Genomic DNA, 27,394 nt, shown 5'->3' with positions numbered 1-27,394 from the left:
TGGTCCTCATTCCACAGCTCCACATGGTCTTTAGCAGGCCAGAGCCACAATGTACTTTAGATGCAAGAATAAAAGGTCAGATTTATTTTGTAACTCAATTAATAGGCGGCATGGAAGACAGGAGAGGTGCTTTTACATTTTCCCAGAGAAAACAAACACCTGCCAGTGCAGAATGTTGCAGTCTAAGGGAGAACACAGCAACAGGCCAGCCAAAAGGGCAAGGAGGTATGAACAACTGAGCTCTGCTTCATCTAAGCCAACCATCAATTATTTAAAAAAAAAAAAAAAAAATCACTCCAGACAGTCTGTGGGAGCTCCATGTCCAAACAAACCTCTGAACCATGCCAACAAACTCTAAAAAAAAAAAAGCTTTTTCTGCCTAGAATTATAATTTTACCCTGCAAGTTTACTAGCTTTGTGTGTTTCCAGTCCCAAACACATTTTCATCTGAGATCTCTTCACATTGCAAACCGAATTCTTCGGAAACAGAGCCCCAAATAGAAAACTTTTTAATGAATATGTGGATAGCCTGACAGCACGTAGCACAGAAAGAATGAACTGAACCTTTCAGTCCCACTACAGATTCAGAGAGGCATTACTCATTCCATGAATAAAAAGTGAAAAATCCAAACAGCAACAATATAAAACTCCCCAAATGGGGAAAAAACCCCAGCATTCAATAATATAATAAATAATACACAGAGGGGGACGCAATCCCCATTCCAGATCATTCCTTCTGGAAAGTCAACCATGCAGGGCTTCTGCTGTAGCACCACCCCCAGGTTATCTAGGCTGCATCTTCTACAAATCACCTGGTCATTAAATAACTCTGGAGGACCTCCTGTGCATCACCTGAATTCCTGACAAAAACTAGCCATGCTGTTTTACTAAGATATTTGTTGTGGACCAAATCCCACCATGTTTTCCCCAGAATAGGTAATCAGCAGGTCCAACAGAGATGAACATCAAAAGATAAGAGCCTATGGACTGAGAAAAGAAGTTCACTTAATGATGCATAAAAGACTGGCAACAAGAACATGTGAACTGGTGTCAGTCAGTAAAGCCATCTTAATTCCCTAGCTTGTTCTCAAAACTGAGATCACCTTTTCACAGCTGAACAGGTCCTGCAATACTCATGGGACCAAAAATTTTATCATTAAGCAAAGCATACATAACTCTGCATTTTAAGACTTTTTTTTTTCCTTGACTACATCTGTACACAAAGAAATATCATTCACATTTTAACTAAAATACAAAAGAAAAAAATACCTGACAAGCTACACATGCTGTGCAAGTAAAGTACATTTTCACAGAGCATGGAAAGCATAGAGTGCTACATAACAGAGTCTGACTTACCCTCCAGATCTCTGGGTAACCTATCACTACACACAACCTAAAACACCACGTAAGGTGCAAGCCAGGAGCAAATGGGACATGCGTTTCTCCTTCAACACACACATACCTTTTACTAGGTTAAACCTGCTTATATATTTCCAAGTATGCACAAGCTGAATTACGATAACATTTATCAAAAGTATGTTACATACCAGCAGTGGGCTATTTTCTCCCTTGACATGAGGACCATGCCACTAGAAAAGCTTCAGCTTTTCAATTCTGCTTAGGAGCAGAGGAAATAACAAAGATGTCAGCTAAAAAAAGGAATAATTAAAAAAAACTAGGAACCAGCAGAATCAGACACCAATGCAAAGATAAGGTAATTACCAGCTGGAGGGTAAATTAAGAAGCAACAACAACTCTAGTAGGTAGAAAGAACTTTGCAAAAAAAAAAGTGCTCTGATCTTTCCAGATCAGATAATCCCCAAATCTTTGGCTATGAACTTCTCCAGACATTTGTATTGCACTTATTGCTGTGGCATCAAATTATTTTTTGATGTCCAACCAGCCCATCAGATTAAGGTTGTAAGCCTTTGGGAAGAATTTTATTTATCTGTATGCAAACTGCCCTAATCCAAGATTTCCATTATTCCACTAAAGAATCAGACTATTGGTTTGAGCTTCCGACTGTTACTAAAATGCTACTCCTTCAAGTTCCATCCCCCTGCCCAGAAACAGAATGGGCAATTAAAAAATGGCATTGGTATAAGAGAACAACTCATTTTTGTCCTGGCACCCAGGTTAAGACTCACAGTGATTCTTCAGTACAAGGGAACTCCAGAGCCACAGGTCAGGCTGTCACAGATGCTTTCTGCTGCTCCATTTCTCACCCCTTCATGACAACTCTATTACCCCAAGAACACCAAGACTGCAAATGTCCCAAGATAGATAGGTTGGGTCCTGCCATGAATTACTTTCCCTGGGCCAGACTCTCAGACTTTATACAACTTTGAGGGAAGGGGAACCACTGAAAACTGGACAGCTGCAGATAATCAGCTCTTCAATGTGAATAGGGCAAAGAAACTTCAAATAACCTGGGTTTTCCCAGGTTTTCTTCTCCATCGTTCTTGTCCTGTTTCAAAACACAGCACAAAGGAAATGTCATCCTAGACGTCTCAAGTAATTCAGAGTGCTGTGTTTCTCTGCAGGGATATCGGCCAGGCCTTTTGACGAGTTGTATATGGAAGTGAGCACTTCTGGCATTTGCTACTAATTGGGCACCAGAAAAACCAAAGTCCAAATGAATTCTGAGATTGCAGTGTGGGTCTGCCATCATCAGGAGAGGGCAGACAGCTCCAGCAGCTCTCCCTGTAGGTACACTAATGTAGTCTTATTCGCATTCAGGTCAAATAGCTACTCATTGCTTTTTATCCAGATGCTTTTCTAATTTAGGTACTATAACTGCAAAAATGAAAGCAGTCAAGATTTATGAAAAAAGAGGTGGCTGCTTATCATCTGGACACTGCTGGGCTCTAGATACTATGATGGACTTACTCTTCATAAAAGCAGCCTTACTCAAAATGGAGATTGAATATCTGCTGTATCTATATGTACACCTACAGCTGTAGATTCAGAGATGGAAAGGGTTTGTTATGCTATGGTGAAGAAAGATGTAATGAGCATCAAGTCATTTTACACTGCATTAGAGTAGAAAACAGTTTGCAGTTTTTGGCAAATCTTTGATATTTACATTTCAGTCCTGGTATATAGATGGTAATTAATGTCATTATGAATACTTTAATCCAGAGGGAGATTTAAGATAAAAACCTCAAAGATTAATTTGATTGAAGCACTACATTTAATCCACTACGCTGCATCCAACACTGATGACAAAATGATGTTCAAAAAGAATTCTTCCACTTTAAGTAGATGAGTCACTAAAAAAAATAAATCTCTACATTGTGGCCATATACCAGCCCCTGGGCTATTCTCAAGGCTCAGACACAAAACTTTGACATCCTGACTTCTAACTGTCTCATAATGGTTAGAACCTACCCTAAGCTTCTTCCGAATGGAGAATACCAGTGAAGATATTCAGTTTTAAACAGTGCATCTCTTCATCGCCAGCATACAGACAGTAGGATATATTTACATTGTCCAAAAGGAGTTGCAACTACTTCAACTACTTTTTAGTTTCATTAGTAAAACAGAAATGGAATATGGATTTCAGGGGATTTAAACTCAAGCAGGCTCTAAAATCTGGTCTGAGCTGGAAAAAAAAAAATCAGTAGCATGTGACACTTCAATGACTGACACATACTTAAATGACAGACCAACATCTTCCTATGCGGTGCTTTGCACAGCATTATAAGAGTATTCTTAAGGTGATGAATCAATTCATCTTGACTGGCTACTTTCCAAGAGTATCCACCAGTGCCACTGTTAACACCTATAACCACCTCACACAGCTATGCAGAATTAAGATTATTATTTTTTTAAAGAGGAAGAATTACTTTTGATTTTAACCAAAACAATTATAAAACCTAAAGCTTATATGTACATTTTGGTAGTGATCATCACTAGTAAACTGAATAAAGAATAAATATCAGTACTTCCAAAATTGACACCATAGTAATACTGCTGCTTGATGCATCAAGCAGGGACAAAATACAAATAGCATACTCCCAACAAAATTCTATTAAGCTTTACATGGTTATTGGTAATAGGTAGCACAATAAAATAAGCTAACCAATTTAAACGGTTTTTTCCCCAGATGATGCCCCTCTGACTGTGTTCATTAGCAAAACAACCTGTAACATATGATGGGAAGTTCAGAACAAGCACAATGGTTATTAGCCTTCTATAAGCACTCAGAGCTGCAATTTGTCAGCAGTGCACTGTATTTTGGAGCAGATAAAGATTTCTGTAAATTTGCATGGCTGCACATATAAGCAGTAGTTCTCCAAGAAAAAAAAATTAAGACCGTTTGTTCTTTTGTCAGTCCTTAACAATAAAATGAACACATCAGGCCAAAACAGTTTCTTAAAAGTAGGTCAAAAATACCCATTCATGATCACTTCTGCATTGGTTTCCTAGCAAATTAATCTACCCACACAGATATATGTAATGCGTATCCTGGAGACAGCGAGGCAGAGCAAGAAAACCAAATACATTAATGAGGTAGCTTAGACTGAATAACTGCAGTTAAAAGTTTTATTGAACAAAAGAAGGTAAAACGTGGTAGTCCAAGTTCACTGAGCAAAAGCAGCTCTCTCGCTGAAGCTGCACTTTGTGCTAAATAACCCTATTAACTGAGACTATACAGAGGACACATTATGCAAGTTATCTCAACAGCAAAGGAGAAAAGGTAGATTAAATTTGATCTGATGGAACGATTTGGTCAAATTCAGTGGCTTAAGTTAATGTTTCTAGCCCTTATCTACCTATATTCAGTACAGGCATACAACAGAATATACAACTGCACTGAATTCCCATTTGTTAATAGTGTGTGCTCCCATGCAAGCGGAAGCCAATTCCTGAAAAAACCCGAATTAAAAAACCCAAATGTTTTAAGTCTTTTGTTTGAAGCATCACTCAACTGACTCAGGAAAAACACTCGATATATGTTATAAAAAAACTCCCGGCCTCTACAAGGTCCGCTTCCTGTATAGTGCTAATATTTTAAAATTATTTTATTTCTCCCCACTGCCTAAGAAACTTCATATGCTCTGAAAGCACCCACAAAGTCAGGTGGGTAAACAGATATGTCAAAAATACTCTGTGAAAAGAGGGAGGTAGCGCAGGCCCCTTGGCAACCTTCTGTCATAGTTCACATTGATGTGGTCTACCTCCCCTTGTAATCTGCAGTCAAAAATGAAAGGAAAAAGGATTTCAACTATGAAATTTAGTGAAAGAATGTGTTCAATACAGTCTTCAAATTTGACTCATTGGGCTTCCAAATGTAAGCTATAAGGTACCTCACACCCAATACACAACATTAATAACGTACCTAGTTCATACATTTTATAGACAGTATCTTCTCATTTGTTAAACATTTGGCTCGGGTCAGTACATCTTTTTTTTGTTAACCACTTGACAAACATTCTAGGCCAAACAAACAGCACAAATAATGTCAAAGTCTTTTTTTTTTTCCAGTAATTGTACGAAATGCTGTAGGCTAAGCCTAACAGAAACTACTGAAGAAAAATAATAGACTCCATGATGCAGTGCAAAGGTGTTACTACAACATCATAAGTCGAGGGATGTTTCTAAGGTGCTGAAAGAGGAGATTCTCTAGACGGTGACCCTGTATTGTCCTCCGGTGGGAAAACAGTAAGAGTGCAGGCTCGAATGCCACCAAGTGATTCTGGAAGGTCAAATACTTTATGCCACTCATCTTTTTCTGGATCATATTTCTGAACTATTTCCACCATACACCGATTATTCCAAGAATATCCTCCAACAACATAGATTTTATTTTCAAAGACAGCAACCCCAACATCACTTTGCCCACGTAACATGGCAGCAATTGGAGTCCACTGGTCTAGAGTTGGTGAGTAATATTCACAGCTTAGAACATCATCATAATCACTTGTTCCTCTAAAGTGGTTGCCACCAATAACATATAGCTTGTCTCCTACAGTACACATGCAATGCAGACCTCTGACTGTCGTCATCGGAGCCTTCTGAGTCCATTTGTCTGTGTCAGGGTCAAAACACATAAGTTCCTTTTGGAAAGTATCATGGGTAATTCCCCCTAGAGAAATAAAACACATGTTAGAATAGTGCTCACCCTAATAAGCATTAAATAAGCAAAAAAACCACATTTTAGTGAATGAATTCCATCTTCCTTAAAACTTCTTCACTTTAGCTTAGATTACTATCACATGTACTCCATTTCAAATGACATTTTTAATGTACCTTGTTCCTTTAAATCTCAATATGGAAAGAAGCCATGTCTCGTACAGTACTTCGTTATGTAAGATGACACTGGCATATTAAAAGAACAAAAAATTGTTACCTATGCTTCATTTTGGCACAATTATTTCTTTGCTTACATTTGTTCAGTTTGCTAGTTTTGTTTCTCACCATCAAGAAAACGGGAATCTGTTTCCCTTTCAAATTTTGATACTGTGCTATAGTGGTCTTATCACATAGCAGAATTTTCTTCAGAAAACTTTTTTCATCAACTTGAATTGAAGAGAGACAGGACACAGATTTCAAGTATTCTTCTGTTAATAGATGCCTATGGTTCTGTCTCTGTTTACCTTCTCCATGGTTCCCTGCAAAAGCAGTTGGGGAGGCTTCAGGGGAAATCACAGGACGATTTCCCATCAGTGGATGAAATGTCCCACCTTTCCGCAAGGTCACTAGGCAGGTCAGAAAGCAGTCACACCAATTTCAGACAATGTAGGCTTATTAGCTACAGTTTAAGACCACAATGCAACTATATTTGAGGTGCTAAAAATATGCAGAGAACACACTGCTACTGAAGAACCTCCTGCTGGGCTAACCATTCAACATGGAATTATCACGCTTGGATAATTAGCGGACAGAGATGGCATGGCATCTACAGGAGTTATGTAAGAAAATACTTAATTCTTCAGCGGGGCAGTAAGAATTAAATACAGAAAACATAGGAAGACTGTCCAGCCCTGACACTTAATGACAGCCATAGTAGTGGCAGTGCTTGGGAGCCTGTCAGAGAGAAGAGGCTTTAATGACAAAAGGAACCAATCTTCACATTTTCAACCCCAAAACTGCCTAGACTTACTGGGATATCTGAGAGAACAGGAGGAAAAGAAAAAGCTGTGGGAAATACACAGCATCTACATGAAAAAACACAGCAGGGAGCATATACACGTGCCACCTGCAGTAAAACAAAATGGGCAAAAAAAGCAGAAATAGCAACATGATGACTAGAAGCTAGCTTAATGGACTCACTCATAGAAAAATAAGAAGCTGTACCTTATGGTAAATTTTAAAACAAATCCCTCCTAGTCTACTGGCATAAGGCCCCCTGATTCAAAATACCCTGAGAATCAATCTGCTCCAGTGCATCTCCCCACCAGTTCTTTACAGCTAAGCAACCTTGTCCCACCTCCTGCCCTGCATTTCAGCTTAGTTCCTAGAGAACATCCCTTAAAATTGCAGTAGGAGTACATATATAGGTCTGTGATCTCTGTAGAGATCTCCAACAGACAAATTGAATCATCTTTAAAAATTGAGCAGATACCAGATTTTCAGAAAACCTATTGCCCCCAGCTTGGGGAAAAAAAAAAAAAGGAATGAAACTATAACCTTGGTGACATACAGGACTGAGCATATTACAAATGAAAGACTGGTGAAAGTACTTATCCCTTTCCATTAGCTCAATGAAGGTAGATGTTGTTCTTTAAAGTATTACAATTTCCAATGCTTTCCAAAATGTATCAAAAAAGATGTGTTTAATAGTTATTGCTATATAAATGTGTATAGGTGGTGTTGACACAGAAAAATGTATTTTGACAGTTAAAGGGAATAGCTTTGGAATTCAGAGCTGTCATTTACTATGTAAATGCACAATATTATCTAAAATAAGTTTCCCAGGCTCTGCAATATTTGACTGGCTTCATATGAAATTGCATGACTGCTTATACCACAGCAAACCTACTGCAACCAGAGACTAATTTTTATTGTCCCCCACTGCAATAGGAAAAGTTAGGTAAGTAATTTTTTCATAGAGATGATATGACCATAGGAATTATTTACCTGAAATATACATTAATCCCCCATACACAGTTCCAGCATGACCATAGTGGGGTTCGTTCATTTTTGCGACATAGCTCCATTCATTCATTCTGGGATTGTAACATTCCACAGTGGCTGTTTAAAACAAATGAGAATATGAAAATGTTGAAAAGCTAGCATGGCAATTTGGTTTTGAGTACAGTCGCAGTGGCAGTAATATATTCATGAACAGAGGAAGTATCAATGAGAAACACTGTTCAGCTGAGAAAGTGTCAGGGGAATTATCAAGCACCATGTCGAGAGACAATACAGAAAAACCTCAAGCTTCGTCCCAGAGGAACAAAAAGGAAGAAAAAAACCCTCTCGCATTCTTGCCTTCCACTTGTCTCGTTCCCATTCCTGCTTGACACACAACCTGCCCCAGCTCACGAACCCTGCCAGAAGTACAGCTGTGGGACATCAGAGAAAATGGCAAAGAAGCTGGGTGAATTCAGCTCTTCTACCCTTTCCTCTTGTACAACTCCCTTCAGTGTCTGCTGTGGAGAGATAGGGAATAAACTTAAAACCTATCTCAAAGACGATCTGGCAACCAGAACAGACCCATGTCTTCAGCAACATCCCACCCATGCAGAAAATCAGGCTAGATTTTCTTCTTGGTATTTCACATTGGAATGGTCCTATGCCCTCAGAAGAGGACAGCAACTGTTGTATTGCCATGTTTTATTAAGTACTTGCACAGCAACATAGAGCACAGCATATGCAAGTCACAAATTCAAACAGTTTACAAAAGCCAAGCTTAAAAAAAAAAAAAACAAGATGAAACATCACTGAATCTCGAATAGAGAGGAGTGCCTGTGTCGATACACAGCTCCATTTGTGGAGTTTTCTTTGTGAATTGGAGTGTTAAAATGATCAAAGGATTTATCATATCAGAAATCGCTGAGGTTAGTACTAAGTTAAAAAGAACCCCAGAGCCCAGGCGTCCTTGCAGAAAGCATTTCTGAGAAAGAATCCTCTCTTCGAAGTGAGATGGAAGAGATGTGGGGTTGCAGGAAAAGGGCTATGCAATAAGAACGGAGAACAGAAATAGAAAACAGATTTAATAATGGATCTGAGCAAGCTGTGGAGACTGGCAGCTTGAACAGTACAATATGACCAGAGGGTAAGAGATCCTGAAAAACCCGGTAATATAGTGAACTTATGATGCACAAAGCAATTATTGATAATTGTGTTATCTTAAAGACAAATTAAATCTCATTTTAAATAATTAAAACTAAGAATCAGATTCTAATGCTTGTTATACAATGCTTAATCTGAGATGTTTATGAACTATGCGTACAAAATTGAATCTGTCTTTGAAAGTGACATTTTACTTGCTCTCGAACAAGCTTTTTATTCAATCAAGGGTAGAAAATCTGAGCCAGCTGTATGGAATCAGGGATGGTGACTTACAGTTCAGGATTACACATCAATTGAAAGAGACAAAAAAAATATAGAATCTGAGAATCTTTTAAAAGGCAGAAACTAGTTAGTGTTAGTATAAGCCTGCAGAATTAGCAGTACTGGCCAGGCCAGTAAAGTACATCAATCAGTAACACTCATACAGTGACTACAAGGTACCTCACCCTAACTCCAAATCTGCCTTTTAAAAAAAATCCTTTGGGGCATTTTGGAAGAATAAGGTATAGCTATGGTGTCAGACTACCACTAAAAAATCCCTAGTCATGGAAAAATTTAGCAAAGAGCACATTACAGTGACCTTCTGAATCATCTTTTAGCGGCTGTAAAATGTACAACCTCCTTATTGTTGCAGAACGGAATGATATTTTGTAATTCCATGCAATTAGTATCTCAAGCAGACACACTCAAAATAGAAGCTTCTGGTTCCAGTGTCAGGAATACTGTTTGACAACCAGTTCAGCATCATCTAAGGTTAAAAATAAAAAATAAAATAAAAATCTATATTGCACATAAGAATTGCTAAATTGTTATAGCACTCTGGATTTTCTTCAGCTTTTCCTCAGCCAGGAGCTGAAATTTAAATTTAAGAAATACAAAAAAGTGCTGGTCCAGAACATCAAGTTCATGATATAAGGCAAAACACATTAAATTCCTGTTTCTTTCAAAATGAATTATACACATTGATTCGCAGGTATGAAATTATTAATTTCATATTCTTGAAACTGTTTAAAAATTATAATCAAAGCCTGAAATGCTTCTGGTTTTGTAAGAGTGCCTTGCACAGGGACTCCCAGTAATGCCAGCCATCTCAGGGCTTTGTACAATGGACAAAAAATAAAAAAACTGATGCAAAGTAACTGAAGTCAAGTGTGTCTATACAGTATTGTTACCCTGTCAAATTCGTGATTTAAAAAGCCTGCCCAATATGAGCAAGTTCCTGAGTTTACTCTAAGAGATCATGTCCTTCACTAAACACTTCTCCTACCATCTAGCCTTTTGTTACTGCATTTCCTACCTCAGCCATTTGAAATGAGTCTTGAGCTGCCTTTCACATTACACACATGTACAGGTAGATAAAAGTCTGCATAAGGGAGGGTACAAAATGACATTCAAGCATTCCTCTACAATGAATATTTTTAAAGTCAGGCTTGATTTCTTTTTTTTTTAATAAAGTAAAAAAAAAATCTTTAAAAATTTGGGTATTTTTCCTATTTGACATGCTGCAGACTTCGTATATTCATCAAGGACTTACACAGCCATAAAGCCAGTGAAGGCTGGACAGCCTCTTGCCCAAATAAAGGTATAGGCACAGAGAATTGATTCCACAAATGACACCTAAAATTAAATCTATGGGTTGTGTTTCTGCATACTGCCATCCTGACACCACATGCAGTATTTGCCCAATCCCCAAATAAACCCATGCTCTTTCTTCTACAAATGTATGCATCCATTCCAATATTCTTTTCTAAAAAGGCAAGCTCCTTTTACTCCGCTCTATTTAGCAATCAGAAGAAAACAAAGATGTGCAGAAATTTCAAGAACAGAGAAAACCAGATTTGACATGCAAGTAATTATAGCTGTCCCAGTTCTACCCTGACAGCAGACCCTTCCGACCTGCTGTTCGCTGCTATGCTGCACCAAAATCATCATTCTACTTGCTTTCACAAAAACAAAGGCATCCTCTTTCCCATTGCACTTCCACTCCGTGCTGAGGTGAGGAATTCAAATTTCTAATACACTATAAGGACAGGAAGAGCAGAGTATGTTCAAAGCAATTGCAAAGCCAGCAGCAATGAGATTAACATGATGTTCAATGCTGGACAACTGTTTATCTCACTCTGTACTACTGACTGCGTTTAAGAGAGAAACCATAGCCAAAAGACCACTTTAGCAAGAGAAGATAAAACATGCAGAAACTGGTAGACATTACTGACATCACTATCACCTTCAGTTATCTGAGAAAGGACGCTGTTGAGTCCAAGATCCCTCACTTTCTGATGTGGCTTCAAAATTATCTTGAACAACACCAGTAGAACTGAAGTACTGTTCGACAGTATTTCAGACAAATCATTCCAACTCAAATCTCAAATCTACCATGCTCTAAAACAAAGATAATTATTTCCCAGCTGAAAAAAACCCTACTGTTCCATCTGGTTGTTCTGAGTAGTTGTTTCCCTGTTTCCTTGCAAGGTCATTCCACTTCTCTCTCTTAACAAGATCTCCCTCTGCACTGAAAAGGAAAAAAATATTCAAAATTTCAGCTATTAAAGGTGCCCGACAATTTAAGAGAGGCGTCAGGATGTTCCATACATCATCTCCAGACAGCACAGTTCGCAAAACACTCAAAACCTGCTACTTTACTGAACCTAAGCATATATCCTATATAGCATGCAACTGAAGGATTCATTCTCCTAACAGCATGAATGATTCAAATCAGGCTTTATTTATGTTTAACAGTGGAACTTTTGATCTGTTCATTACCATAACCCAGGGAAGACAGGCCTCATTTTAATAGAATTAAGCAATCTCAAAAAGACACAAAGCTTTGGCAGTCCCAAGGGATGCTCAGTCTGCACTCATTTTATAGTGCCATCTGTGATGCTATTTGAGGAGTATACAGATATTTACCACTTCTCCGTCAGTAGCTTCTGATGCATCTTGAGGTTTATTACAGCAGCACTTAGCAATGTGTGTGTGTGATGTCCCAAACCCCAGGATCTTCATTTTGTTACACTATTCCCATAATACAGCTTGCTTCTGTAGATCTCAAAGCTGACTTAGTTAAACAGAGCCCTGAGTAATTTTGTCCTTAGCATAGCAAGGAGTCACTTCAACATAAGCTCCTATGCGAGAGGTCCTCCAGTTCCCACCTTGGTGTGTTCACACAGCACTAGACAGACAGCAAACAGCCCAGCTGGATAATGATGCATATTTTTCTTCTTAACCAACAACATTTAAAGTATATATCTATTATATAGACTCACCAGAGAAGTTTTTACATAAACAAGGAGTTGTTTGAATTGAGGGTTAAGCATCATAGAGGGCACCTGGAAAATAAATGCCTTCCCACTTTTTGGGCAAGGGGTCAGAAGAACACATAACTGTCCTGCCCTGGACTAGGCGTCTTCTCTTTCTGTCTTTATTGCAGCATGATGATGAAGGTATCAATGAATCTGTGGTTTAGTCACAACCCAATATCCTCTAAAGTGCTTAGGAAAAGCCCATATATAAAAATCTCAAACTCCACTCAAGCCTATCAACAGCAGAGCCTGAAGTATCTGGAAAGTACCTAACTGCACAAGTTTGCTCATACTTAAAGGCACAGCTTCTGCCATCACCATCAAGCACCACGACAGCACTATTTCAAAAAAGAGCTACAAAAATCTACTTGTCTGAGAAAACAAAACGGTATCCAGTGCTCTGCACAACAGCACAGCTGGAAACTGCCAATGAGCTTTGCTTCATGAGTATCTGTGAACCACATCTGGTTTTCCTTTTGTCTCCTTTTCCAAAAGTCTTGCCTTTTGCACACCTGCCCTCTCCAGGCTGGTCTCATCCTTGTGCCGGAGTGCTCATCTCCCTGCCTTCTAGGAATATCTTTGGCAGGTGCCTGCTTTGACATTTTAAAAGAACCAACCAGAATTATGCGCAATCCTTCTAGGAGCAGTGCAAGCTTCTGCGCAGCCCCAAGTCGTCACAGCGTTGAAAAACCTGAATTATAATTTCGTAATTCAGTACGTTTCAAAGATACATTTACCACATTCCGATCCATGTACCACATGCAAATTCACTCATCCTTACCAATGAACCAAACTTTTCTCAGTAGCACACTGTTAAAACAGTAGCTGTTTATTACTGCTAAAGCACATACTACTGAGGTAGGAAATCGTATTTACAAAGTTCTCAGAAGATTAAACATCTGAAAACTGTTTTGGGAAGGCTTGATAAAAAGCCTCAAAAAAAGTGTAATTTTTATTCCAATGAATGTCAGGAGAAAAAATAATAAAGAAATTAATTTTAGTAACTTTAATCCTTTGGCCCTTTTCCATTAGAGCTGATCTCCTGGAAAGCTGAATTTAGCTTTTGGGAATTTTTCCTCTCTAACAACAGATTGAAATTAGTTTGAACTCAAGGGCAACTTCTTGAATACCTGTCCAACACACATTTGACCTTCTATGAAAAGCTTGGAAGTTTTTCTTATCTGAAGAGAATGGGAAGTTTAAGCTGGATTTCATCTTTCAGCTGTCAAGGTTTATGAAAGAAACATGAAAATGAAAAGTGACTTGCCTCACAATTAACAAGAAAAGAAACTGAAGCCCCAAATCAAAGCATCAGACAGTTAGAATATTTAGCATTTATAGAGTACTCTTCCCGCAGAATGATCCAATGACATTTTTCAGGTCTGAATGGAAATCATTGCAGCATTTTAATGATATCCTTACAGAAGCATTTTAGACAGGTGAAAGATTTTGTATTTTAATTAAAGCTGCAGAAGAGTTGAGGTCAGTAGAACGATACTGCTTGATCTAATTTAAGAAAAACACTGCACTTAAAGCCTGCTGTACACACAGGTTGCACCGGCTTAGTGACAGTATTATTTCATATTGATTTTACTAGACTTGCAACTTTTTCACTGACAGTCTTACAACCCTGCTCTGTTTAGATGGCACAGTATACAAGGAGAGCAATTTGATTATCTGCTATTAATTCATACCGTTAGAAAACAGCTCAGTGAAGGTCAGGTTTTCTGATACTCAAGGTAAAGATCATTACAGGTTAGTTTGTACATTTGGTCTTTTGCAGGGTATTAAGCTTGCTTTTAGAATGTATTTTCAGATAGATAAAGTGGCATGTAAGAAAAACTCTGAAAACCTCTGGATCTGCATCAGAAAATGGCTATCTAGGGAAAACAAGTTATTGGAAAACAGTTTCCCATGTTGTGTGGAAACAGATGGCATTTTTAAATGTCTCATTTCATCAAATATTAGAATGGATTTTAAACTTCTAGCAAAACCAGCCCAGTTTTGTGTAGTGGAAGCAATGTACTACATGTTTCCTAAGGAAGTCTGATCATGAAACAAAGTGTGTATGTGAATGACTGAGATGTATTCATTAAAAAAAAAAATATCACAGATGCTGCAGCACAAATTAGGTTTTGTATTGTTTCAATTAAACATGTTTCTCACTGCACTTAAAAGATACCAGTGCATTTCTAAAAAGCAAATCTTAGCAGCAAGAGATACTGCCACAAAGACTTGACAAGACATGGTTAAGTATTGGGCTGAAAGCAGCAAACAAAATAATGAAATGTTACATATGGTTTAGATATAATATTACGCTAAAATTCCAAGCATAATCACAGTAACATTTCAATTTTAAAGCACAAACAAATTTACAATTGAGTGTATGCTCCCAGACTTTACTGCAAATGCTAACCACTATGTCTTTGGAAAATGCAGTGGATTAATACCAGCCATCCTCTATAGACTTTTGTTAAATTAAAAGTTACCATGTATTTATACTTTGTCTCCAACCATCTTATTTCCCTGAAGTGGATTATTTCTTTTTTTTGGTTAAGTAAAATGAATCATCATTTGCAAGGGGCAAAAAAGGAGGCAGCAGCACAGAGTCATTCATATAAATAAGTTAACTGTGTAGTTAGAAGATCAGAGATCACAGGCAAACTATAACATTTTTAGTAATTAAAAAGTCCAGAATTTCAGGACATCTGGATCTCACCAATCTGCGAGTGAAACAAATCACTCGGTCATTAGCCTACCTTTAAAAAAATTAGTAGCATTTCAAAATGACTATTCAGAAAATTCGCATCTTTTAAAACGCAAGCTTCATTCAACAGTGAGTTTCAGTCAGAAAGTCATGTATCCCTTAAGAGTGAAAAGAGTGGGTTTGGTTTCTCAGCTTAAATAATGATTTTTTTTTTATAGTTGCGCTTATATATATATATACACACACGTTTAAACAGGTAGACACCCGTGCTTACTTCATGTTTGATGGTAAAGACGTTGGATATTATGTATCAATACACAATTTTTTTTGTGGAAGCCCTTTAATTAACTGCTTATACTATCCAGATAAATTTCTCTATCATTTGCAGTATTTCCAGAAAGAAGCTGCACGCCAACAACTTCAACTTGTTTCCTCTCCACCCATTCACAGGGCAGGACAGTATTTCATGGCCTAAAGGGCAAGGCAAGAAGCCATGGTTCCGCAGAAACACTCACCTAGCTCACCCGCTGCATTTCGACCACCGACTGCGTACAAATGTCCTTTGAGGGCACTTAGGTGGAAGAAGGTGCGCTTCTCATTTAAAGATGCGACTTGCATCCACTTGTTGTAGCGAGGATCAAACCTAAAGACCGTGTCAACCGCCGTCTTTCCTTTCGTGTCATAATTGCTCTGGCCCCCAACTACGTAAAGAAAGTTTCCAATCACGGCGATGCCATGCTGGTACCTTGGTGCATCCATGGGAGCTAAGGATTTCCATTCGTGGGCCTTTTCGTCATACATCCGTAACTCCTTGCTGACAACGAGCTGCTGCCTCAGCACTCCCCCCAAGGTCACCAAGTGAGTACTGTCCGACCGAATGGCCGTCCTCTCCGACTGCATAACCGGTTGCATGTATGGCATCATTTGGTAATTGCTGGCTTCCAAAAGCAAGTTTACACAAGTATTGTCAGTTCTCATGAAGTCCACCGTTTGAACATAGTTAATAAGATCCTGGGGCGTCATCAGCGGAAACCTGATGTTCTTCATGAGCTTTGCGGCGTACTCCATCCGAGGCTCCTCATACCGTAGCCAGCGACAAGCCGCCTTGAAGAGTTCAAGTTCAGTGCAGTGCTTAAGGCTATTACTTGAAAGCACAAAGGCAAGACGTTCAAAGGGGAGTTTCACAAATTCACCAGTACTTAGTAATGCAGGGAAGTTCTTCAGGATAAAATTATTAACATATTTATCCACTTCTGTGAGATTGTATGTGTTGGCAATTCGCCCAACCTCAACACAGTTTTCCAACGAAACCTATTAAGTAAACAGAAAGAGGAATCAAAATACTTTCTTAATTTGGTGCCTAAATGATAATGTAGAATTTAAAGAATACTACAGAATCAGCAATATTTCATTATTTTGCAATGCTCAAGGTGATTTACACATGAGCAAATAAATATTCAATGTGATGTATATATTCATGACTGCAAGGGGAGATCCAATGTATTCCTTATTTTGAAGAAAGAAACAAGACAAGTAACTAGCAGATGGCATATATTAATTATGTCAAATACATTATACAATGATGATACATAGCAATTATACAGCACTTCATCTTTGAAAAGCTCTGCAAACATCTTTGTAAGAAAAACATGTAGAAAGTTAAGGGAGAGGTGACCAGCCCAAGGTTACAGAGAATAATGAAAAGTAGGTTTCGCCATTAGATATTTTCTAATATTATTATAATTGTATTGTCATAATGCAGCCAAGGAGAATGGCACAGCTACCTCTCCAATGCCACAATTTCAGATAATTTATTTACGGTGTTCAATCCCATGAATACATTCCTTAGAAACAAACAAAATTGGATCTTTAATAAGTCAAGGTGGTGCTCTTACAGAATATATTTGAAATTAAATACACGTCAAAAATAAAACAAAGATAGTGATTTTATTTTTTTTATATATATATATGTATGTATGGGGGTTTGGGGGGTTTTGGGTTGGTTTTTTTGTTTGTTTGTTTTTAAATAACGAACCTAGGAGGATTTCCCCTAGAAATACCCAGTACATGAAATGCTTTAGCAGCATGGATCATACCCTATTTTAATTCAATACCTGAGTGGCCCTATCTTGGTAACTATCTCTTTTACACTGTTGCTGCATCTACCTTTGTTACATCTTTGGCTCCTAAATTTCTGAGGTCACTTGGGATCCAAGGCAGAGGGAGGAAAAAAGATGGGAAAGATGGGACATAACTTAAAGCGGGTCTCCAGTGAACCCATCCGATTCATTTCAGCAAGCTATGGTACATATGCAAAGCAAGTCAATTTTCAAATGCTTCTTGCTGAGAATTGCAGCTTTTTTGCATTCCATCCTTATTCTAATCCAAGCTCCATTTACACATGCTTTGTAGTCTCTGTGCATGTCAGTCCTACTCAATGTTGACAATTTCCACAACTTTGTGATTCTCATTATATTTGTAATGCCAAAAGAATTTAAGCTTCTGAATCTCATGGTTATTTTTAAAAAGATTATAAAGATTGAGGACTATGACCTGATTGCAGCCTAAGAATTCAAAAACCTTCAAATGACCTTCTGGTCATGACAGAGATTACAAGATTTTAATACTGTATAACTCAATCTGATCGTTGCCCTTTAATACCAGACAACAGAAAAGTCTAATGAGTATGGGAATAGAAGATTTTTTTAATTCACTAGAAACCAATCTAACTTGCCCTAGAGTTAAGATCTGCAGTCATCAAAAGTCTTCATTCACACATCCTGAAACACCTTGATACAGTCAAAGGTTCCAAATCCTACTGTTCATCTCCAGGAATGCTAATTCTGTAATCAGGTCCTACCTAGAAGATGAATGTGTGGCAGACTGTCAGGAGTTCTATTATAAAATATCCGCGCAATATATACATGGAAATTATTTTTGTATTAGAAGTCAAATTGTTCTATAGGACATTGCTAGCTGATTTGATTATCTTTTGATATAAACATTCTCTGATGCTTAAGAAACATTTTTTTCTTTTTTTGACTGTTTTTGAGAGTCAGTATCAAACTAATTTCTGTACATTTCATTTTAGGATTTTTAATTTACATAAATTAACTGCATAATGGAAGTAACAGCATACCTTAAATTAAGTAAATGAAACAGGGCATTCTTACTTCTAAAATTTCTTTCAGGCTGTATAATAAAAATAAAACAACGGAAAAATCACCTCTTAACAAACAGCTGACTTACAGTGTACCACAAATCTTAACTCTTGCTATACAGTTATTGTATTTAAAAACTACTTTGGAATACATTTACTGGCATCAAACTACAGCAATGCAGCAATTTCTCCATATCAAGGTAAGCAGAGAGAAGGATATTATCACATACAGAAAAGGCATGCTTGAAGTCAAAAGATCAAAGCAAAAAAGGTACAGATTACGTACCATTGGTACATGGTATTCAGGTTGCAATGAAGTGTTTAGACCTATTGCAGAATGTGTGCCAGTTATCAAGGGCCCAGCACGCATCCAGTTGATGTATTATCATAACTATGTTACACTGTAAATCTATGCAATTGAATATATTCCTGGAATGCTTACATTTGAGAAATTTATTGACACATTACACACTGTTAATGACTGATGAACATGACATCAGCCGTTTCCAGTCATGCCCTAACTTGCAGAAAATTTATCTTATACTACCTTAATTAAACCACTGGAATTGTACTGCACTCAGGGTTGGTCTTTTTTGTACTATGATTGCAAGTACTCTCCATTATGCTTATGAAATTGTGCACTTTGTTTGGCTCACTAAAATTCCACCACTCAACCCAAATCAGAGTACCATATTAAATATTTTCTTAAAGGTTACTTTCCTTGCCAAAAGTACTATTACCAATTTTATTGTGCTCTAAGATAACAACCAATGTACCAGGCTAAATTATATTGCAAAGATTTCACAGTCATAAAAATATATACTCTAGAGATTCTTCAGTCCTGAGCCAAAACATAATCCCTCAACAGAATGAAATGCAACAGTCAATTCCACTTAAATATTCAAAATTGGACAGTGTTAAAGTACAATAATGCTATTTAAACACTTAAATACTTCAGTTACTCAAGTATTGATTTTCAAAAAAAGTTTGACTTATGCTATGGTACTTATGAGAGGTGTGGAAACCATTCTCTATGGAAGTCAGTCAATCAGGAGCTCATCAACAGAAGGAACTGCTACTTCGGGAAATCCCACTGAAGCGAATGGGAGGAATGGAAATATCAGATGAAAATATAAGACTGGCTGTTCAGCGAATCCAGTAACTAGTAAAGATACTCTCACAGAACCAGCTAAATAAAAGCCATAACTGGTCAAACAGCTAAGCAACTTCTTATGAAGTTGAGAATTTTAAATAAACCCTATTTTCTTCCTTGGGCTTTGACTACTACACAGAGCTGCTCATTCACATTACTCATTGTAATTGCTTGTTACAAAGCAGAAGTAAAAATTCCAGAATATACTAAAAAGCTTTTCAAAAAAGCAAGGTCAAGCACAGCACAGTGTTATTACAGCCTGAAAAACCAAACCAAATGCAAAAGCCAAGGTACTTTCTCAAGAAAGCAGTTGACTTAATTCTTTGAAATTTTGAAGCAATAGCTTCCCAAGCTCTGGTAAAAACTTAATTGACTATAAAATGCTACAAAACTGGACACAGAGCAAAAATATTACAAGCATGAGAACCCTGGAGAACAATTCAGGAGAAATAAAATGCACAGAAAATCAAGTCCTCAAGCCCAGTACCACAAAATATTTTGGCATCTAACTTTCTTTTGTTTCAATGACTGTTAGACATTGAAGGACTTGAAGGGTCTAAGTTTAAAAGAGCTTACATTCCCCTGAAATCCTCCATTTTTCTGTGGATTCCCATACACAGAAGTCCAGAAATAACAGCACAGAAATTTGACCAGGTCAGAAAACAGAATCGATCATACCCCCACAGTAGAAAAGGTAGATTTCTGGTGGGTGTCAGAGCCAGCCCTGGCATTAGATCCCATAGATCCCACGTCCCCACAAAACTGAGACCATCTGGCTCCATCATCAGTTAACCAAGTTCTTGTGACAAGACAGACTTCCAAATATTGAGACCTCAGTATTTGACAATTTGCTAGTTGTTACAAAAGTGTAAAGCACAGAATTATAGAAGGAATAAAATTTTCTTATGCAGCCAAGACATTAATTTTCAGTGTTTTGGAACGTTTTCTTTAATTATAGCATAACATCCCCTTCCCCATTACACTGTGATTTTCCTGAGTGTTGTAATTTACTTGGATAGGTTTCTCATCTTTCTCTGTTCTGTACAGTGCTGCTACTTTTGCAAAAACATTGTGTGCTCTCTAGCAATCACTACTCTGAACACGTTTCCATGGCCTTTTTATTAATTTTAATTATATTATGGCTCATTTAGATGTGAACCTGGTCCTAGTAGTCCTAGTCTATCGCAGAACTGTAAATATTTAAAACCAATACTAAAAGCGAGACTGAAAACGTCTCAGGAAGTGTTCCAGTGTTTCTCTGGGAGTCTGTTTGGCTGCAGAGCAAAGATTATCAGAGCAATGGCCTACTCGACAGGAGGGGTGTAAATGCAGAACAAATAAAAGAACACTTACAAGTCAGCTACAACATATATCATTCTTTGAAGAGGTCTCACTGTTTCGTTTGGGTTTTGTTTTGTTTTTTTTTTTTCCACAAGTTAAGCTGTTACCTTAAGCTTATGTTTTTCTTTGCAAATATTTCCAATACCCTCTTATGAAGTAACACAGTTACACTATGCTTTACATAAACTGACATCTATAATCTCTTTAATAATGGACTCCCTAGACAATTCAAAGACAATTAAGTATTTATCTGGGAATGGTTACATCAGCTCTCAGCTGCTGCTCTCAGTCAGCTAGTTTCAGTAGGAATAAGCTCAAGACTTGCTCAGAAAACTCATTTACATTACAGAAATGCTCCTTCAAAAATGGAGTGAAACTAGTACAAAGGGGAGTAATCTTTGTAAAGCTAAGATATGGTAATTAAAAAAGCAAAAAAATCCAACCCATTTACTCACCAACTCTTGTTCCTGTTCCAACAAGTTCAAAAGTAAGCTCATTCAAAAATTCTTTATACAAGGATGCTGAGAACATAACTAGGCTAACAGCACAAACCTAGTTTTGTACTTCCTGTCCAGTTATACTATGAATGAGTTTACGTCCCCTTAGACACCGGTATAAATGAAAGTATTTCAGAAAAGAGAATCAATAAAATTATGAGAATGAATAAAAATTCCTGATTCTTTCAAAATGTAGTATCAAACAAGACATTTCTTACTTGAGTCAAAACAGTGACTGAGGCAACATCATAAGTGAAGGAACCTTCAGAAAACAAGCAATTTTAAACAATGAAAAAAATTCTTCCAAATAACACAATTTAACATGAAAGAAGCTCTTTCCCTAAGAAAGCAAAACAAACAAGCAGCTGCCCTACCCAGAAAGGAGAAAGGCCAACACAGCGTCCCTGGAGCTCACCTCCCATCAGAGAGGGAGGCTGCTCCTGCTCCAAATCCCCGATTCAAAAGAACACCAAGACCTTATTCCATGTTGGCATTTATAGCAACATCAATCCTAGAGAGGCAGACTGCATCATTCTGGAAGGTAAAAAACCCCTGAGCAACACAAAATAGGTGGTGTAGGATTTAAGAGTATCAAGATTAATGAAACATTATCACAACATTCTCAGAGAACTGGCCGATTAGAAAATATGCCAAAAATAAAAGTAAAACAGTAGCATTTCAGAGCCTAAATGCCTCTTAACACTTTCCTTATGAAACACGATTGCTGTTGTTAGCAGCTTGGAGTCCTCTTTGCATAAATCCTGGTACATGTCTTCATTAAAGAGGTCATATTTCTGAGCCTGTACTCTGAGGAGCAATGGGAATACCTGCTTCTTTATTTCACATTACAGACTATCAGAAAGCTGAATTCCAAATAATAATATAATTCACGTAGAACACACTCGTTTCCCTGTTACAGGTAAAGTGAGATTTCTAGTAAGGTATATAAGCAATTAACATTAACATCAGAAAGCCTCCAGGAAACATTAGAAATAACGCCAAAGTGTCTCTCTAGGGAGAACTGCTTTGACAGCACAGCTCTTACAGCTCTCATTCTGCAGCCCCACAAAGTAGACACTCCTTATTGTTGGCAGGACAAAGTTATATTAATACAACAAAGCAGGGCAAGAACTAGGAAAGGTATTGAAGCATCATATATTGGCATTGCTTATATACTCTAAGTCAGAAAACAGGTAACTGCACCCATATTCTGAGATTGCACTATTTTAGCTACAGAAATAAAGTGAACGTAACTGAAGCATACAAAATGTATGCAGTAAGTTGACTGTAATGCTAGAATGAGTGCAGTCATGTAGCGAGACCCTGAAACCTCTGATATCTGAGATTTAGGAAGTAAAAGGTGTTCAAAAAATACAAACTCTGAAAAACAACCCAAGCTGATCAAATGGGTATGTGAGCTATGCCTAATAAACAACAAGATTAAATAGATGAGTATAAATCCAATGCTTTTAACAAGAGGTTGGGGCCAGGTAAATGGAGTGTTTTCACATCACATCTCTTGCCTTACATGCCTTTCTCACCCATGAAGACAGAACCCAGGAAAAAGCTATCACAGGAAGCCAGTTACCACTTAACAAGCTGAATCTTTAGCAGCGCTCTTGCTTTTGCAAAAACAGAAGTTTGTTTTTAAAACAGAGAAAAGTGCAAAACTGTTTGACATTCAACTGGAAGGGAACATCGCATTCTTCTTTAAAGCACAGCCTCAAAACAAAACAGGACACCAAGTCTGAAAAAGGGAAGGAAAGGAGGAAGAAAAAAGGTTGCTACCGAAGTTTCCTCTCCCCCAAGAGCAGGTTCAGGACCTGAGACTTTAATCTCTTTGATAAATAAAAATCAGCAGGGCAACTCTAAAACATAAATAGACTGTACTGCATCGGAACTACAGTATACTGCTTTGCAGGGCAATCTTTTTATTTGTTCCAATTGCACAAAAGCAACTGTGCTACATAGGTATTATTCTTTTAACTAACTATTATTGGTAGAAAAGGAGAGAGTTGCTACTTTGGTGGCAGTCCCCTGCTAACAAAAGCACTTATTTTGGTGATTGTGAAAAAATATTTCCCAGTAGGCAAAGCCATTTTTAGTTCTAGCAAAGTATGGCAACCAACATAAAATCCTTGTAACTATTCTCATATAACCAACATTTCTGTAACACCCCTATTAGTAAACCCTTTAGAGAATGTATTATTCTAAAGGACTGTGACCAAGTTCACTGGTTTACAGAGAAGATGTAATGGTCTCTGTGATGATCACTACAATTGTGGCCTTCATTCCTCAAAACAAAAAGGTTTCAAGAAAGTATATTAAGAGACAGCAACAGCAGCTCGCCCTTCTGTTATTTTTTTCAGTTTAACTCACCAAGTAGCTTTCTTACGGAGGGATGTAGAGTGTGAGGGCATGAACTAAGAAATCCAGTAATGAATCTGGGAACTATGATTATCATCACTGCTATCATCACTGCAATACACTTAGGAATTGGAAGAATTTTAACGTGTTGTAACATTTTTTTCAAACTCACACTGTACATAATACTCAGAAGAAAAAAGATTTTCACAAAAACTACAAAGCAAACTTGTTCTCTGTGAATCCAAATTATGAATAATGGCAAGTTTTAGACTTAACTTTGACTATTATATAGTCATTGTTCTTATTAAAAAAAAACAACAAAAACCCAAATCATACTGAGGCCTTAATCATTGTAAATGTGAAACAAGTAGTAAGCCTTACCCCAGAGATAAGAAACACTTTACAGAAGTCCAAAACAGGTAAAATCTGCAGAAAACTGGCAGCTTCCAGAGTGTCCTGAAGGTTGTCCATGTTAAGGGAAAGTTTTGCAGTATAAATAAAATCAATGATCTTCTTTAGGCCTATTTTGTTCACACCATGAAGCTTAATGCACATTAAATCCTGTTCCTTCATTCCACCTGAAAAAGGCATGTAGGTAAGTTTATATGATCATTGTAATTGGGTTGAAATAATTTCATATTTTAATTTTGTGTAAGTTTATAACTTCAAAGTTTAATTTAAAAACCCATATGCAACACTGAACACGCGTCTGAGTGTCCAGTCGATGGCAATTTGGAGATAGCAGTATGCATTACTTAAACAACAACACCACCTGTGAACATAGCCTTGAAGTAATCACTTGCAGAAGCCATCATTGCTCTGTGAACAGGAAACACTTCGTCACCATCTCCTGGAACAAGTGTCACATCACAAAGCAAACCTTCCACTCGCAGTTGGTCAAAACCCTGCAAGAAGAGCATAATGTGAAACATCCATTCGATCTGGGAGTAGGAATCTCTTTCATTTCCTTCATGTAAATACTTATTTACTTTTATGCACATATGTACTGTAGTTCCGTAAAGTCACCAAGAAATAATTTGTCATCTTACAACCATTATATCCAATATATTCAATGATAATTATTCATTGGAAAACAAGCAGAATAATTATTATTTTCCAGAAATGGCTGAAGAATGCAAAGTACACTGGGCCTTAGAAAGTAGCTTTATTCCGTTAATTAAGTTATTTTCAGGAAGGAGTTTGTTTTGTAAGCTTGCACTCCAGCAATTCTTTAGGTAGGAACTGATACTTTTTTTGGACCTACCCTTTCTGGACACATATGCATTCTAGATATATTTCTGCTCCAAACCAGTTTAAGTGCTTTGCAACCTAAGAGGCTGCAAAATACTGGGGCCTGAAAGGAAAGCTGTCACCTGGTTCCATGATTATCAAATGTATTATCGAAGTTTACACAGTAAAAACTCCAAAATAAGCTCACATTATATATCTGATCTTTTATGAATCACTTATAATGGCTAACTGTAACAAAAAAGAAAGTCATCAACAACAGCATCCTAGAGTAAGAATTCATCTAAAGATATGCCTGGTTGGGGATACTGGAGCATGGGTGGAATACTCACCTTCTTCACACACTGCAGAACAGAAGCTCAAACATAAAACAATTTCCCTTAACCAGGCATGTCTGTTGTTTTTCTAGTACTAACAAGAATATAAATATTGTCTTTATGATTTAACACTTCGAGAAGTCTTGGCATCAGCCCTCATGGTTTAAAATTTAAGGTATCTTAAACCAAGGCTGTATTTTTAAAACTGCAAAGGTAAGTAGAAATTAACATTCAAATCTGTTGCACAGAAAAGAACAGAGTGCAAAGGAAAAAAATGAGTTATTAGCTCCAATAAATCAGAAACCAAACACAGGATTATATAAAACTAATGTATTTCAATGACTCGAACAACTTGCCTGTAGTTCCTACAAACAAGGCTTTACAACTACTGGTTCTCCATTTGCTCATTTTGAAGAAAAAAATTGAATGAGGAGGAAATAAGCTCTGCACACTTTGCCTAGTGTTCAAACAATGGAGAGCTATGAGCAGATGCCCAAGCCTTACAAAACTAAACCAAAAGAATCACTAGCTTCTCTGAATTAAAAAAAAAGTGCCAAATTTTTGTCCCAGAACTTAGGCAATCTATTTAGGCAGCAAATCGAAAAAAGAAGTGGCAGTTCTCCAAGGAGTCATGCCACACAGAAGTCGTCTGCACCCCTGAGAAAGACTGCATTGGAAAGCAGCAAGAGCTATGCAAGCTGTAAGCTTGACTGTATGGCATGTAAAAGCTCCAGCAGAAACAAGAGGATAAAACGACTTTACTTTTAAATTCTTAAAGCTTCAGAGAGGATAACATTTTTAACCATTAGAGAAATGTTCTACCATATGGTAGTGCCACACAGCCAGACCCAGCACAGGGCATTACACTAAACCTGGCAAGGCTCTGCCACGTTAGGGACATGAAGAAGGAGCACGGAGCTCTCCTTATCACATCCGTAAGGCACCTTTCACACAGGAGATGGTACAACTGTTTGCCTAACATAATTACATGATTATATTCAAGTGAGCTTCTTTGATACAGCTGTCACTTCATAGTTTAAACGATGTGACCTCTTAGAAATGAAGAGTGGACAGGGATACAACCTAAGGAAAAGGCCAGGGTTTTTTTCCAAGCTGTTGCTAAAAGTCAAACCTTTAACTCACAGTAAAAGAAGTCACAAGCCATGCTTGCTTGTGGGCATTGTCAACACAGCACACTAACATGCCTTTTTTTGAGATTTTTTTAGGAAGTACTAGTCCGATAAAGCCTATTGAGTGAAAGCATTGTTTAAAGCAGCCAAAATTCTCAGTACAGATCAATACTAACACAAGAATATTTAATTACCTGTAATACCACAGAACTGTGAGTATTGCTGGTGAAAAATCTTGTGGTCCCTGTCTTAGAAGACTGTAGATGGGCAGAGACGCCCATATCGCTGCTACCAAGAGATACTTTCATATGAGGATCCTCCTCTTCCACCAGAGATCTAAGAAGATTAGAACAAAGAAACCTTAAAACCAAACTCATTTTCATTCAGTGCTCTTGCGTATTAAAACCACAGTCTTCTGGGATGAAACATAAGAGCATGGAGACTATAGGTCAAAACCAGCAGGTGACAGAATCAGTCCTTAATGGTCCCCTTCAGCTAATCTAAGCAAGTGAAGCATTAACAGTCTCTAAAACAGCATAACTCAAAAACTTAAATTTTCAGTTAATAAATTTTTCCTTTTCCTTCCACCCCCACCTCCCTCATTAAGACACTTGCACACTATTTTATTTCTGTGTGTGCTTCCAGTATGGTAGGATGCTTGCAGGGGTTTCATCCAATTTTCAAAATAAAGCATCTTACCAGATTGCCAAGGTAAACTATAAGGTTGAAACTCTAAGTGTAATGTTAAAGTTCAGTAATCTCACTCTTATGGCTTCCATTATCTTGCTCAAGCATGAGCATAATGATAGAAATATACATAGTGGGGTTTCAAACTGTAACACTAAGCTGCCTTTAGAAATACACAACTAGAAAAACTCCTTTAGGACATGATATCCAATATTTTGCCACTGCAGGCAACCACTTCATAA

At 37.6% G+C, this 27,394-nt stretch overlaps 1 protein-coding gene across 5 annotated transcripts in view; it reads right to left on the bottom strand.

Moving 5' to 3' along the window:
* Nucleotides 1-3,819: 3,819 nt before the first annotated feature.
* KLHL13 (kelch-like family member 13) overlaps nt 3,820-27,394 on the bottom strand; it is an 81,968-nt gene continuing 58,393 nt past the window's right edge. For 4 of the 5 annotated variants that reach the window (XM_010572507.1, XM_010572508.1, XM_010572510.1 and 1 more), the window contains 6 exons: nt 26,660-26,801; nt 24,543-24,675; nt 24,152-24,348; nt 15,768-16,563; nt 8,086-8,199; nt 4,535-6,091 (listed from right to left, as the gene is read on the bottom strand). In XM_010572507.1, coding sequence (XP_010570809.1) covers nt 5,604-6,091; nt 8,086-8,199; nt 15,768-16,563; nt 24,152-24,348; nt 24,543-24,675; nt 26,660-26,801 — 1,870 coding nt within the window. In that variant the 3' untranslated portion in view covers nt 4,535-5,603. Of the gene's footprint in view, nt 6,092-8,085; nt 8,200-15,767; nt 16,564-24,151; nt 24,349-24,542; nt 24,676-26,659; nt 26,802-27,394 lie in introns of all 5 variants that reach the window. The other variant, XM_010572509.1, reaches the window with a different exon arrangement.

The sequence above is a fragment of the Haliaeetus leucocephalus genome, unplaced genomic scaffold (assembly GCF_000737465.1).
Source record: "Haliaeetus leucocephalus isolate CR32 unplaced genomic scaffold, Haliaeetus_leucocephalus-4.0 Scaffold340, whole genome shotgun sequence".
In the NCBI taxonomy this organism is placed as follows: Eukaryota; Metazoa; Chordata; class Aves; order Accipitriformes; family Accipitridae; genus Haliaeetus; species Haliaeetus leucocephalus.
Note: the sequence above shows the minus strand (reverse complement) of the source record. Positions and strands in the feature narration are given on the sequence as shown.